Raw genomic sequence first — 15,974 nt, 5'->3', positions numbered from 1 at the left:
TTTGTTTAGTTAATACATCCAAAAGCGCAAGGGTCCAGCATGGCGAAGTTGAAACTGGCATTCTTCTGGACTCTCATGATCTTTCTCCTGGTTTCTTCCACTGGTGGTGAGTTGTTGTTAGAATCTATTCTTGTAACTGTCCCAGAGACAGGTTAATTATTGTGCTTGCTGATAGGCAAGCACAATCTTGGAATCTCTCATACTTCTTTATTATTCTTTATTCTGTGTTCTTCTGGTGGTCAAAAGTTTGGTTCGCCATTTCTCCTACAGTTTTCAATTCACACTACATAGACATGTGAACCAGTGTGGGGTTCCTCTGCCTTTCCGACATGCTGCCACTCCGAACGTTAACTTCCATTATTCGGACTGGCGGTCGTTCACCTTAGAAGCCGCAATGCCGACCTTAGGTTTAGGCGTGGGGGTGGGAGAGGTTAGGTTTTGGGTTAGGGTCTGGGGGAGGTTAGGTTTAGGCATGGGGGGAGGTTAGGTTTGGCGTGTAGGGTTGCCAACATTCCATCCCAGCAATACGGGACGGTCGGACCCCCCCCCCCCCCCCCCCCCCCCGGGGCTATGATATAAAAAAAAATACATTCAACTCTAAAAAATGTGTTATGTTATTCCCTTTACAGTGTTTATTTTCTGTTTTCATTACTAGCTGTTATTGCCATTTCCCTTGATAGAGAAACATTTCACATAATATTGAAAGGTTTGCAAATGTGTGATTTGAATCTGGTCTTTCAAATGTGACTTTGAAAATAATCACACACCAAAGAAGATGACATAACTGCTGAACTGCTAAATTTTATTTAGCCAGGTACAAAGTAGGCTATAAATGGGGTAATAATGCCCATAAATATCCATAAGTAAACAAACATCTGTACGTTTTTTTTTTTTTTTTTCTACAAACCCCATGAAGTGTCCTTCATGGGGGGAGTCAGTCAGCTTAACCCACGTGTACTTCTCTTCCCAAACTTTACTATATGAACAAAGTCTTTTCTTTTTTGGAGGGCCGGGGCCTGCATCGCCGTCTCCATCGCTTTCATGCCCACGTCGTGCGCTCATTTTTCCACATGAGTGATTGTGGCACACCACACGCTACTCTTGAATAATATAGCCGCGCCCACCTGAGAGTCTCTCTCACACACACACACACACACACACACACACACACACACACACACACACACACACACACACACACACACACACACACACACACACACACACACACACACACACACACACACACACACACACACACACACACACACACACACACACACCCGCTCTGTGCAGCTGTGCCTGCCCCCTGTCATCAACTGAGCGGCTGCGGCACGCCGGCACCCCCAGGGTCCTAGCGCCCTTCGCGTTATCTCATACAGCACACAAACACACAGGCAAGCAGACAGACAGGTCGCAATATATATGCCTCTTCCCTTAAAAACGGGACAAGTGGCGTCCCGTACGGGACACGTCTCTTTTGACCCAAATACGGGATGTCCCGGCTAATACGGGACTGTTGGCAACCCGGGCTGGGAGAGGTTAGTGAAAAACGGGGAATATAGACCCCCTTTCGGAGTGCCGATATTTCGGAGTGGCAGAACGTCGGAGTGGCAGCACGTCGGAGTGGCAGCACACCATGAAACGCTCGGCGGCATGCCTCCTGTGAAAGCCTCTTTGACCTGCATGTTGATAGGCTGTCTTGCTCCATTTCCGCGTCTGATTGGTCCATTTCAACCTCGCGCCCCCTGCCGCTGGAACCGCCCAGCGTTTCGCTGTCGCAGACTAGAGGCGGCTTGTCTCCGACCGGCTTCACGCTCGCGGGGCGGGACTAGGGCGGGACCTTTCGTTAAAGCTACCCAATGACAGCTCTTCCTACACATTAGGCTCGTTTGAGATGACTGCCGCCTCGCCTGGAAAGCAGACGAGAGCAGGCGAGCACAGTCAGGCGAGGCGTCAACAAGTCGAACACCCCCGACGGCACACTTCCTGCTGCTTTTCTTCTTCTACCGTTTTGTTTAACAGCGGTTTGTAAACAAATTAAAACATGCATTAGCGCCACCCACACTCACTGCTCAAATAACACAGCCCTTCAGATTCCTTATTTTTATTTTAATGTAGGCATTCCAGGTGGTATTTATGTAAAATATGGAGTGACAGCTTGGAATAGATATAAAATTGAAGTTTCTACACTTCACTGTGGGTTTGTGATGCACCTGTGTTGAACCAATGGGCGCTCAGCTTGATGTGTTTCTCGTCATCCTCTGTCATCCGCAGTCGGGCGCAGTTGGTGGGGATCAACTAGTTGGGTAAAGTTGGAACTGCGGCGCCTCGCTCCAAATCTGTGCCCGCCTCGCTCTTACGAGAGTCACGTGACTCACGCAGTCGGGCAGGACGGAGCAAGTCGGACAACTTTCTAACCATCATGCAATAGACCAAATCAGCGGGATGTTTACATTTACTTCCGGGTACCCCTGAGGTCCACACATTATAATGGCGGTGGACGGCACAAACTGACGTGTTGAAGACAAAAACAGACAAAGAAGACAAAAATGGTTCGTCCGTGTTGTGTTGTTGTTTAATATCATTCATAACAACACTTTCACTAACGTTAGTGGAGACCAGACTAGCTAATTTACCTGTTGGACCAGACTAGAGTAGACTTGAAGCTAAATTAAATTGACGTGGCGTCAGTAGCTCTGTCTGTACCAGGCTCTTTCTCGCCGAGAAGAGCCTGGTGACGCGAGGTTACTCTGTCTGTAACGTTAACGACTCTGCAAAAAAACAGCGAGTTTGACAGGCAAACAAACGTTATTAGCTAGCTAACACTACATAAAACAAACACAGAAGAAAGGCTAGATACGTCGGACAAGCATGTTTACCAACCGTTTAACCATTTAAATTGAAAGTAGTCGGCCGAAAACAACGAGAGGGTTTGACAGCATTTATTTGACAACACGCACATTTAAACCTGCCGCCTTCCCCAAGTGGTACCCGGAAGTAAATTTGTTTACATGGTGACGTCACGGTGATTTGGTCTATAGGGCAAGCAAGGCGCTGGTCGAATCTGCGCAGAATTTGCTCATCTCAAACGAGCCTATTTTCTCCCCCCGGCTGACAGTAGCCCTCGGACCTGTGATACCAAATAAGGTGCGGTAACTAGATCCTGACTCACAGACTGGTTTGTGACAACGCTACAATATGTTTATCCTGTATAATCATGTATGTACATGATAGAGGAACAACCAGCTCGCACAGGAACTGCTGGTCTCCGGTGCGAGTCCATTGAGAGCATCCTCACGTACTGTATCTGCGTGTGGTTCTGCAGCTGTACAGCCGCGGAGAGGAAGACGCTCCAGAGAGTCGTCAACACCGCCCAGAAGATCGTCGGCTGCCCCCTCCCCTCCCTGGCTGACCTGTACAGCTTAGTCTCTTAAAACAGACTGTCTTATCTACATCCGGCGGATGCAGCTATATACAGTCTGTACTTCGTGGGGGAGAATCATGCACCAAACGGAAGAGGAAGTTGAAAGGCGGGACTTCCGCTCATTCGTCCAATCAGAATTTAACATTAGCTAACTAGCTGTATACTGCTGTAGCTATCGTTAGCTAACGCTGATTAGTAAGACGAACGATAAGCTCAGTAACGTTAGCAACTTACCTCATCACTTTCGTTTAACTCTGGAATAAGTGCACGTCTTGCACGAGGTTCCTCCAAGCCGCGGATACATCGTTTACGTCTATCAGGGTCTTCTTTCACCGGTTTCGTCGGCGTAGCTTCCATGGTAATTCTAAAGCACTGCTAGCATTAGCAACCTGCATCGGTTTAAGTTTCCGGGGGGAACATATTTTTCGTGGACACGCGTGTCGTGATTGGTCAGATTCCGTCTAACTTCCTTCCGGTCTGAAGGTTTTTTTCACTACTTCCTTGTGCATGTTCTGGGGGTCTAACGTACAGACGGTATGGCGAGAGCATTTGAAAATTGTGGAAGCCAACTCGTCTGTTCTAAGAGACTATGTACAGCTCCCGCTGTCTCAGAAAGCCCACAGCATCCTCAAAGACCCATCCCACCCTGGGCATTGCCACTTTGAACTGCTGCCCTCGGCCTCGGGCAGACGCTACAGAGCAATGAGGGCACGAACGAGCCGGTTCAGAGACAGTTTATTTCCAAGAGCCATAGCTGCGCTCAACATGCCCTAACACAGTTACGGTATCTTAGATATACTGTATATAGACTGTGTATATATATATAGATAGATAGATAGATAGATAGATAGATAGATAGATAGATAGATAGATAGATATAGAGATATATAGATATATACAATAATAATAAGAATATGTACATAGAGGGCCCTATTCTCCCACAAGCCTTCGGCGCTAAAACGGGCCTTAAACGCAAAAAAACGTGCCTTGCGCCTGTTTTGGGACGATATCAATATGGCTTTAGGCTGCCAAATGCGCTTTAGGCCGAATGGGCGTGGCGCAGCCCCAGAATGGGCCAAAGTGGGCGTGTCGGCCTTAAATCTCGGCGTACTGATATCTTGGCACCTGCCTTAAATTTAGCGCTTTGCGCCTTTGAAAACCAGGCCTATTCACTGCGCCAGTGCACTTGTGCCTCTCCCCTGTCACCCTTCTCTGTCTCTCTCTGAAACCAGGCGTATTCAGTGCGCCAGTGCTCTTCTGCCTCTGAGTCACCCTTCTCTCTCTCTCTCTGACTCCCTCGCTCAAACAGACACAACACATAGCAGCCACGCAGCACCCAGTTTACTGCCTGTGAATGTCCACTCCCAGCATGCAATTGGGTCCTCCATTTCGCTACTAAATAGAGCCGAAATAGATATAAAAGGTAGATCTAAAATAATGTGTAATGGTAAGACAACCTGCAATTGTCGAACATTTCAATATTGGACCAAATAAAACATGAAATGAAACACCACCCTATGTGAAACATATATGTCCTCTTGAGCCTATATATACCCTGTGTGGATTTAACGTGATTTAGGTAAGTGACAGCGGAACGCGCTTCGGAAGCTTCTACTGTCATCTGCTATACTGTGATGTGCGCTCCAATAACTTCGCCCTACTCCACATTTAGTTTTACAATAAAAACACATTTATGCAATGACTTTACATAATGTAGGGTATATTTATGTGCATCATTCTACCTGCAGCAGGGGAGAGAAAACGATATCTTTCTGGACAAACTTTCACCAATCTAATAGGCTATATTTTTCTAGCTGATGCGTTTAGTACATTATTTTCACTTTGATCTTGCTATAGTGTAGCGTATTTACATGCTTGCAGTATTGAAACTGCAGTTAGATTGGTTTGAGAAGCATAATAATATGGAATAATAGCCTATAATGCAGACAGACAGGCTGGATGAAGAGAGGGGGGGGGGGGGCAGAGCGTTTGGCTTTCGTCTGGTTTTGCGGGATCACTGGAATTGGAGCTAAAAAGGCAAGCGTGCGATTCGTTTATTGCACTTATCCAATGAGCATGACGGTGCATAATTTTACGCCTAAAAGGCGTGGTTGTAATGCTTTGGGCTGCATCTAGCGCCAGCACGACGATATCAAGTGCGCCTTTCCACGCCCACTGCTTTGATCTGCGCCTGCCGCTCGGCCTAGAAACTGCGCCGATGCAACGATAGGGGCCAGAATGTTCAAGAATGTACACACAGAACCAAGTTCAATGTCGATGCTTAATATATATAGGACTGTGCAAGATGCTAAGGGGAATGTAAGTGGAATATAGAGTGTACACAGAACAAACCTGACACTAGACACTTTTTATTTTTTATTTTATTACCTCATACTTTGAGACACTTTTACCCTTTATTACCTCGTTACTTTTATACCATTATCTTTATTACCTAACTTATTGTCTTGTCTAAACGCACCTAGGGGATTGCTTCAATTTCGTTGTTCTTAAACTTGTTTGTGACAATGACAAATAAAGCTCATAAACTACTGATGTATATGACTGCAGTGAATTTTCCCCAACGCATCAACATTTGAATTTCTGAACAATATTTCAAAATGGTCTAATTTTTTTTTTGCATTTTAAAAGATCGATACTGGGATTTATGTATCTATCGATACTTGTTCCTTCACATGAATATCGATTCAATATCGATATATCGATTTTTTTTAACGGAGTTGGGTATAACTACGGGGGTACAAGGAGTGTAGTTATAGTATAACTACGGGGTACAAGGAGTGAATTTAAACTTTAACTAGAGGGTAACAAGATCGGAGCGTCGCGCCACAGCAAGCACAATTAAATTTGCTTTAGCAAAATTTGTATTTATTTTCATTAATTCGATCATAAATTCATGGTTGAGATCATACAGTCATAAAAATGATTAGCCTCAATGCGAGACTCATCACCACTGACCCTGCTGACATCATCATGATTTATGACATCACTGATGACATCATCATGACATCATCAGTGATTTATGACATCACTGATGACATCATCAGTGGGACAAAAAGAGAACAGAGCCCACATTGCCAAATTTACTTGTCCAGCCCCAGCTTCAGCGTCCCTGAACACGCACATATTTTTTAACACCTGTATTCTGTAGAAATTTGAAACACGTGACATCATGTAGTCTATAGCAAATTATTTATTTAAATGGTGCAACTTACTACTTCATTAATCTGTATGGTGTGTCAAACTTTTTCTTGTGCTTTAAGTAGGCTAACCGTTGTCCAATGGTAAAGTATAACGTCGAAAATGAATTGTGCAAAGGACAAATAATATGAAAATTAATAAGCAAAAATATGAAAATGGATTAAACAAGGCAAATCTTAAATTGCATTTTGCAAATCATCAGAATTCATCAGTCTTTCATTTGTCAATTTAATTAACAGTTGTATTATTAAAATGGCTCATTTATAAGCATTTTTATTAATATGTTTATAAATAGTTTTATCAAATGGCTCATTTAAAAGCTAATTAAAAAAAAATCTTCTGGAACCTTTCTGGCAGGTGAATATGTAGTAGCCTACAGTAACCGAAGTAAATTACTATACATAATGCAGTGCTGCAGCTGTAGACCCGTAGCTACGGGGGCCCCCTAATGTAAGCCCCCTTTTCCTTGTCTAGAGAATATCATCCAATTTGGTTTGTAGTGTGAGTAGTTTCCTTTTGTCAGCATCAGTAATTGTGGTTCATCCAAGAACACTCTTGTCATAGATTTAACAATTTATTGCATAAATGGAAATACAGTTATGTTTGGCGTTGAAGGCTCCGCTCTTTACAGAAGATGCTCCTCCCTGAACCAGCCCAGCAGCATGCACTGCCGAGCAGGGAGGGCCGCAAAAATCCCCCATGGGGACACAAGATGCCAGATAAATTTAAAGCCATAGTGAGTAAGAGAGGGAGCCTAAGCAAGACATGGAAACATGTTCACATTTTGAGCCATGCAGACTCTAGCGCTAGAATACATGATTAGCCTTTGAGCAAAGCAGACTGAGCGGTGGTGGCTGGGGTGGTGGAGGCAAAGCATTGCCAGCAGCAGCAGTATGAGGCAACATTTGTGGAGCAGATCAGAGTGAGAGAGGAGGCCGTGTTTATACGGACCGCCTTATTGTGAGAATGGCTGTGGTTGGTGAATGAATGATCCAATCAGCGGCTGACAGCTGGATACAGCTGGGGCATAGCGTATGACTTCTGTGTCTCGAATGAACTAATGCGAGGCTTCATGTTTATTGCGACACTATTCTCACATGGCAGATTGGCCTCTTCAGCTGGGTGGATTGTTTCAGTTGTTTACTAAAGGATGTGGAAAAGCCTTGTTCTAAATTTGATAAATTCCCATTTACAGGTGTAAGAAGAAATATTGGCATCCTCAGAAACCTCACTGTTAATGTTTTTAACTCCCTGACAGCTAGACCTCAGAGTGTAACAGGCTGGCATTAAATTTCCAGTTACCCTTATTTCGCTTATAAGCATTGGTAGGTTTCAGAGTTAGACTAATAAGACAGTGATCCGAAAGGGTTGTGGTACCCACATTAGATTAGATTAGATTCTTTAATGACCACACAGCCAGGCTGGTGGAATTTGTTTTCATTACAGTTCATACGTAAACCATGGTCCAACATTGAACATCGTAGTACATAAAACACAATGACATTATATGACATTTATATGACATATGATGTCATATAAAAATGTCTAACCATACCGCATCCATCCCTTCACAGGAGTTCAACAGCGTTTAACCTCCAACATAACTAAATTTGGGTCTATACTATAGACCCAAGTATACTGTACTATAGACTCTGTAGTATACTTTCATATACTTTTCATTCATTTTAGTGTGGAGGACTGTTGTCATGGAACTTGCATCATGTGGGACCTCATGCAATTACTACATTACTCTGTAAAATCTGCATTTCATGAATTTGACTGAAACCATCGGTTTCCCTAATACCATTGTATAATACCTGCACATTTTATAGTTTGTAACTTTATGATTTGGCAAAATAAAATTTGAAGTGTGTGCTGAAAATGCAATCAAAACCTTCCTCCATTGATTCAACTGCCTCCATTCTTCTTGACAGAAACTATAACAGCGAGCCCTGGACAGGATGTCACTCTGCACTGTGAGGGTCCTAAAAGCATAATCGTGTTGGAGTGGACCAGACCGGACCTGAAGTCACCAGAATACGTCTTCTTCTACAGAGACATGATGTCAGATCCAAGCCACCAGGATCCATCTTTTGCAGGGCGGGTGGAGCTGTCAGACAGAGAGATGAAGAACGGTAATCTGTCTTTGATTCTGAAGAATGTGAGCAAGAGTGACTCTGGAACCTACGAGTGTCGTTTCTCAATGGAGGGAGCACGCAGGAAGAGAGCCAACGTTGACACAGAGCCCAGCAGCATCATCAACCTCAAGGTTGAAGCTCATGGTGAGTTTAGCTGGTACAGAATGGCAGCTAAGTTTGTCTGGAGTCCGCTGCATGTTAGTGGCCGGTTATGAAGAGGCACTGAATGGAAATATAATAGATGGATAGACTAGAAATATCGCTTGCTCATATCTAGCGTGCCTTGCACACTTTGCGTGCTCGCACATCTGTAGCTCGCGAGTTTCTCTCGCTCGCCGGCTCAACTGGCATTGTGCAGTTGAGCATTGTGAGCCGCGCATGCTGCAACCCCTCTCCTTAGTATAGTAGTTATCAAATGTGTCATAGAGCTATAGTTGATAAGGAGTTGTGTTATGGAATGCAATTCACCACTCCTCGGTTGTAGGCTATAGGCTAAATGGTTTTGGGTGATGTGAGTCCATGTAGAAAACTGCATAAGATGTTTACACACACACACACACACACACACACACACAGACACACGTTTAATGAGGAGGATGCTTTTTTTCCTCTGTCATTATTTACCTGACAAGTGTATTTTCTGCTCCATAGGGAAGGTGAGTGTACATGCGCCACAGGTCATGAATGGAGGTGCCAGTCACGGTGGACTTGCTGCACTGGGTGTCATTATTGTTGGTGTACATATCCTTATGAGCTGAGGTGGGGACGGGTGTGGCCACCGACCAGAAGGTCAGTGGCTCGATCCCCGGTGTCTTGCCCAAGTGTCCTTGAGTGTCCTCAAAGTTTTTGAGCCTGTTTGTTTGTCTTTGCACCTGTACGTCAAATACGTCGAATTTAAAATGTTTAAGCACGTCTAAAGTATGCACATGACGTGCACCTACTGTATGTGCAGGGAATATGCCACTGTCTCTGACTTGTCTTATCACTCTACTGCCTTATTGCTTGTTGTGTCTCTTGTTGTTTTTGCACTCGTATGCCCTGTTATATTTGTACTATGTTGTAAACGGAGTCCACAGCACAAGAATTTCACATGTGATACTTAACACATTGACTGCCAGCCCTTTTTTCAATGCTGTAGGTAGGTTCTGCCAGTTTTTTTTTTGAGGATTCTGGCTCATTTTACAAGAGCCGAGGATTCTTTTCTGTTAAGACTTCGTGAACACCAATCATCTAAAAAGAACTAATAGAATGTGTGCTTTCTCTGTCTAAAAGAGTTAGTTTGTAGAGTTTGTAGTTATGTAAGCATTAGCAGTTGAATACAGCATGGTTTCAGCGTCAGAAAAATTATTCAGAGATAAACGGCTTTTTGTGAAATTCGATAGAACAGTCACTTTAACCATTCATTTTTGGCATCAGTAAGAGTCAGACATCTAAACAATAGTTTTGAACAGTAATTTCCTCCATAACAGCAGGAAACCCCCCTCTGCTTCCAACTCCTCCCTCCGTGTGTGTTCTCCTCCTGCCTCCCTGGCTCTCCAGCGGGCGTGTCACAACGAAGTTGCTGCTGCCTGTTTAAGCGGCCGCTGTTTGAGGAAGTCTGGGTGGACTCGCTCGTTTCGTGGAGTTTTGGTTGAGAGCTTTGATGCGATTCTGGTCATATTTATGCTGCGTGTTTCAAAGTGTGCATCCAATCTATTCTTGCAACCCCCCACCGTTGCCACCGCTGTGCATCAGCGCGAAAGTGAAAGCGTTTTCGCCATCAATTTTACAGTATGAGAACGGCTTCCTCGCGCTTTTCCGTCCAGTTTTGGGTCGCCTCTTTCTACTGTGGAGAGACATGTCGACACTCAGTGGGTCGGTAAAATAGATTATACACATTCAATACCTCTAATTCTGGTGTAGGAGACGTAAAAGGGGTTGATCGATGTCCCACCGTCAAAAAAAAACATGTTTATGTAAGCCGAGATATCTCGTCCTTGGCACTCAACGGTTGGATTATGTAAGCCGAGATATCTCGTCCTTGGCACTCAACGTGTTAACTTGTACCAATAAATAAAAACAATAAAAATCTTGAATCTTGAATCTTGTTTGTATGTTGTTAAAAACCATTTAAAATAAAATATTGACAGCCGTACCCTACAGTGTCTCTTTGCTTGTGGTAAAGGGGAGAAAAAAATAGAACACAATAAAGTAAAAGTAATAAGATGGGGGGGGGGGGGGCTCACTTCCTTTGTCTCTGCTTTGCTTCAAACGGTTCAAACTGCATTGAGTTATAAACAACCAGCAACTCAACTCATAATGCATTGAGACTCATTCATCAAAATGCTGTACCTTGTGCCCCCCCCCCCCCCACACACACACACACACACACACACACAGAGGAACACCATGTCACATGGTATAAACTGAAATAAAGAGGATTCCCGCACACTGTCAATTACTTGCAAAAAAACTTTAAACTTTAATTAACAACGTTTCGGTCTATCGACCTTCATCAGGTTAAAATGTTAACCTGATGAAGGTCGATAGACCGAAACGTTGTTAATTAAAGTTTAAAGTTTTTTTGCAAGTAATTGACAGTGTGCGGGAATCCTCTTTATTTCTTTCATATGTACTGCATCTCTCCGACGCACCTGTCTTTAAGAGACTGAAGGTGTGCATCAGCTCCTTCTGACATGGTATGAACTAAAGTTTTGATCTTGTAAAGCATTTTTTTAACTGTTCAGTATTTTGTAAACAAATGGGTAACACTTTACAATAACGTTCAGTCATAAGTCATTTATAAGCCTTTAGTTAATGATGAACTAATCACTTACAAAACATGAATATACATTTGTAGATGATTAATTAATGCTATGTTAATATATCACAAATCCGTTGTAAGTCATCTATAACTTTTAGTAAATTAAGTCTTCCTCACCTGTTATAAATGATGTGTAAATCATTTTCAATTAATTTACAAGGCTTTCTGCATCCCCTAATCTAAAGTGTAAACCATTCATCATACATAAATGTGTTACATACAAGGGGGTAGCTCTGTCAAAATTGAAGCCAATGCGGAAATGCACTTAAACCTGCATTATTTTGAATGGCCTGCAGGGGGCGATCCATTGGTCTATGTAGCACAGCCTGCTATTGGTCCGTGATTGGCGAGCGTTGTGATCAGTGGACAAGCGACCTATCAATCACGCCCCAAAACCTAGTCTGCAACTACAACATAGTCTGAAACTAGCGATTGAGACCATAAACACATTAGGAAAATGTTTACTGAAGCCATACTTGAGGCTTCAAAACAGAAGTCCACGAACAAATGGGTCGCCCCCTGCAGGCAAAGAGGACACTTCCACATTGGCTTCAATTTTGACAAACAGAGCTACCCCTTGTATGTAACACATTTATGTGTGATGAATGGTTTACACTTTAGATTAGGGGATGCAGAAAGCCTTGTAAATGAATTGTAAATTATTTACACATCATTTATAACAGGTAAGGAACACTTCATTTACTAAAGGTTTATAGATTACTTACAACACATTTGTATATGTTAACATAACATGTACTAATCATCTACAAATGTATATTCATGTTTTGTAAATGGTTAGTTCATCATTAACTAAAGGCTTATAAATGACTTATGACTGAACGTTATTATAAAGTGTTACCAATAAAGGTTATTGTTGTAAATTTCTTTTTTATCTATAACATACATGGTGAGCAGGCTTGGGGTTCAAAGTATTCTTTTTCAGGATTGTTTTTGTATACTGTACTGCTGTTTAACAGTTTAAAGAAGAGACAAACTCAACTTTTGCATAATCCATCTGGTGTGGTTGCTATAATACTGTTCCTGCTCTCAGCAGATGGACTTACTCGTTTGATGTGTTCAAGAATTACACAGAATGATTAGGCTAATGAAGAAAGTGTTGGGAATGAATAGATCGGTGGGGGGCGGGGGGGGTCACAGAGACCATCTTTTTCTTTTGTTGATATGGAGGGTGACCTTTGCCCCAGCATCACAGAGTGCCTCGCTGTCTGCCAGCACTAATCAGTGGTCAAAGTCTGCAGTGCACCGTGGCTCGCAGATAGAGCCAATAGAAACAGTGTTTTGGTTGAATAGTCATTGAGAAGACGGTGCCTGCCATAGACATAGACACGCTGAAGGCTAGCGACGTTTTTGAGCTTTTAATGTGGTGAAAGGTGGGCCCACCTCAACTCGCCCATTAGGTGAGGTCTTCCCTGAAGTGCTGAGTAAGCTCCTCTCACACTTTAAACAACACCTCGCTTCCTTGGCTTGCGTCCTTATTGCCAGCCTGACACCATGCTGCCCCGGACTGTGGTCCTCCTCGTCTTCTGCCTGTCTTCAGGCATGTGTGCCACTCTGGGCCACTACCAAGCACACGAGGAGGAGGAGGCACCCGCTGTTGACACTGCTGTTGTTGAACCCATGAGTGCTGCTGATGGTGTAGTGGGAGATGCTCCTGCAGCTGTGGACCTGGATTCGGACAGACCACTGGCTGATGAGCCTGTACCTGAAGTAGCTGAGAATACTCAAACTGAGAAGGATGTCACACTAGCTGAGGATCCTGTCGCTGAAACTCTTGTTGGTGATGATGAGGTAGTAGCTGAAACACCAGCGGCCGAGGAACCAGCCGGGACAGACACCGACACTATGGGTGACATGCCTGCTGCAGATGCCCCTGCTGCTGTGGAGGCCCTCACTGGTGAGGCTCTGCCCCATGAGAACCTGCTGAGTGAGGAGCAGGGGAATGAGATCAAGGCGGTCCAGGCAGAGCAGTCCCTCGGCAGTCCCTCGGCCCAAGAAGAAGAGGATTCTGGTTGGGGGCTCAACTCCATTAGAGGCAGTATCCAGAGTGTGAATGGATACTTTGACTCTCTGGTGGAGCTGGTGGGGGGCCGCGATGGTGTGTGCCAGTACCGCTGCAGATATGGTAAGACTCTTTGTATATATGAGTGTGCATATAGGCTACTTCAAATACTGTAACTTTGTTAAATAATCCTATGTAGCTTTACGCAAACAGCAGTTTTTCAATGAAGTGCTGTAGTTGTAGCAATAGTAGCTGTAGTTGTCAGCATTCTTTTTGGCTTGGTTTCTCCCTCTCTGTGGTTGCCTGGAGGAAGAGAGGTTTTTGCCAGGTTTCAAAAGACAAGTGGGTTTATAAAGGGGATAACAAAAACCTCCAGACTACTTCATTCACAAGCCACATCCAGAATTGCTTCTGACGTGATAGATTTATTTTCTTGGCTCACTTTTCCTCTCGAACGTACATTATTTCCCCACATCTGATGTGCCAGATCTAATGAGTACAGTAAAGCTCACATCACCATGCAGGCTACTGTTTGTTAGGTCTATGTGCCTCTGATGATCTTTTATTGTGCCACAAAGACAGTGGTCAAATAGTTATATCTATAAATATCTATAAAACAGTGGACACAGGAAAACAAATATATACATATACTGAATTAATTACTTGTTTCTTTCTTTCTATCTTCTAGAAAGATTATGATTTGTATCTCAACTACATCATGGCCTCCCAGTCATCAGTCCAGGACATGGTAAACTGGACTGCCTGCAATGTGTTGAATACTAATTTATACTGTATTTGTATGGTTAATTTAATAGTTATTATATTTAATAGTTATAGTATATTAATTCAATAAGTCTACTCATTCATTTTCATGATCATTTTAGGCTACATGTCCATCAGGAACTCCTGTTGACGTGGTGGAAATGGAAACCAGTATTTTTAGTGCGTTATGGATGTGGTCTTGTGTATTGATTGACAGAGCTGAAAGTATAGAGCATGTTTATAGTGCTAGACATCACAAATATTTCCACAGATGAGCGCTGTGCTTCAAATGGGCTTGCAATACTCACAATACAACATTGGGAATCATGACTAGCATTGATGCCTTGTGAACATAGTCAGAATATTAACACTGTATGTGTTTATGGTCATGTTAAGCCGCTGAATACGCCACATGAAGAGATGGACAATGGCACTGTAAGGACAGAGGAGCTGGAAGAAGCTGAGAAAGAGGTGTTGAGACTGGAGGAGGAGGTCAGGAGAGCTCTAGAGGAGAAAATCAGGTAGTGCAACGGCCTGTCTATCAAATAAAATATCACTGTATCCTTTATTTACTTTCATTAGAATTGGTTATTTGCTTGAACCAGTTATTTAAGCATGTATTTTTCCTTCCCCCACCCCCATCAGAGTCAGAAGGGAATTACAGAGTGTATCAGCCACGACAGGCCCAGAAGTCAGAGGTACTGTAGTTTTAGACACACATTGGTACATTTAGTAAGCCACATCCTAGCATCTTTATCTATAGTTACTAACCTGACAAGATAATAGCCTAACTCATTCCAACCTTTAAATATTGGCTGTCTCGACTGAAGAATCACCTTGTCACGCCAGTTCAGTCCATGAGAGTTCAGGTGTGGGACGTGTGGAAGGAGATCCAGCAGCTGGAGGAGGAGATTGAAGAGAGGATGGTATTCGCTACCACAACCACTGCCACTCAGAGATGCATCAGAGACACAAAGGTACTTTACTACCACAATCATTGCCACTCAGAGATGCATCAGAGACACAAAGGTATTTTACTACCACAACCACTGCCACTCAGAGACACATCAGAGACACAAAGGTCCTTTACTACCACTGTCACTCAGAGATGCATCAGAGACACAAAGGTATTTTACTACCACAATCATTGCCACTCAGAGACGCATCAGAGACACGAAGGTAAGGTACTTTACTACCACAACCACTGCCATTCAGACGTAGCAGAGACACAAAGGTACTTTACTACCACAATCACTGCCATTCAGACGTAGCAGAGACACAAAGGTACTTTACTACCACAATCACTGCCATTCAGACGTAGCAGAGACACAAAGGTACTTTACTACCACAATCACTGCCATTCAGACGTAGCAGAGACACAAAGGTACTTTACTACCACAATCACTGCCACTCAAAAACACATCAGAGACACAAAGGTACGTTACTCCATAAACAACCATCCTATCCTCACTCCACAACATTTATTACCAGTGTTTGCCTTTCTGCACAGGCTTATCAACAGTACATATACAGCTTGATTTTACATAACTTTGGACAGAAGATTAACAAAATTGAAGAGTGAAACATGATTGGACACATTAACAC

General features: G+C 43.4%; 1 protein-coding gene across 1 annotated transcript; it reads left to right on the top strand.

Annotated features, from left to right (window-relative positions):
* Positions 1–24: 24 nt before the first annotated feature.
* On the top strand, positions 25–10,906 carry LOC310795959 (V-set domain-containing T-cell activation inhibitor 1-like). The gene is made up of 3 exons (XM_083658069.1): positions 25–106; positions 8,581–8,928; positions 9,436–10,906. The coding sequence occupies exons 1-3, from the start codon at positions 40–42 to the stop codon at positions 9,540–9,542; spliced, it is 522 nt and encodes a 173-aa protein (XP_083514195.1). The 5' UTR covers positions 25–39; the 3' UTR covers positions 9,543–10,906.
* Positions 10,907–15,974: the final 5,068 nt, after the last annotated feature.

This window comes from Poromitra crassiceps (genome assembly GCF_964638095.1).
Source record: "Poromitra crassiceps genome assembly, chromosome: 22".
NCBI lineage: Eukaryota > Metazoa > Chordata > Actinopteri > Beryciformes > Melamphaidae > Poromitra > Poromitra crassiceps.
The sequence above is the reverse complement of the archived record's forward strand: the minus strand, read 5'-3'. Positions and strand labels throughout refer to the sequence as shown.

Bases quoted from the DNA above. Each gene is read 5' to 3' on its own strand.
- LOC310795959 (XM_083658069.1), top strand. From the start codon at position 40: ATGGCGAAGTTGAAACTGGCATTCTTCTGGACTCTCATGATCTTTCTC. The intron at 107-8,580 runs GTGAGTTGTTGT...TCTTCTTGACAG, and splicing joins CCTGGTTTCTTCCACTGGTG to AAACTATAACAGCGAGCCCT. The intron at 8,929-9,435 runs GTGAGTTTAGCT...TCTGCTCCATAG, and splicing joins CCTCAAGGTTGAAGCTCATG to GGAAGGTGAGTGTACATGCG.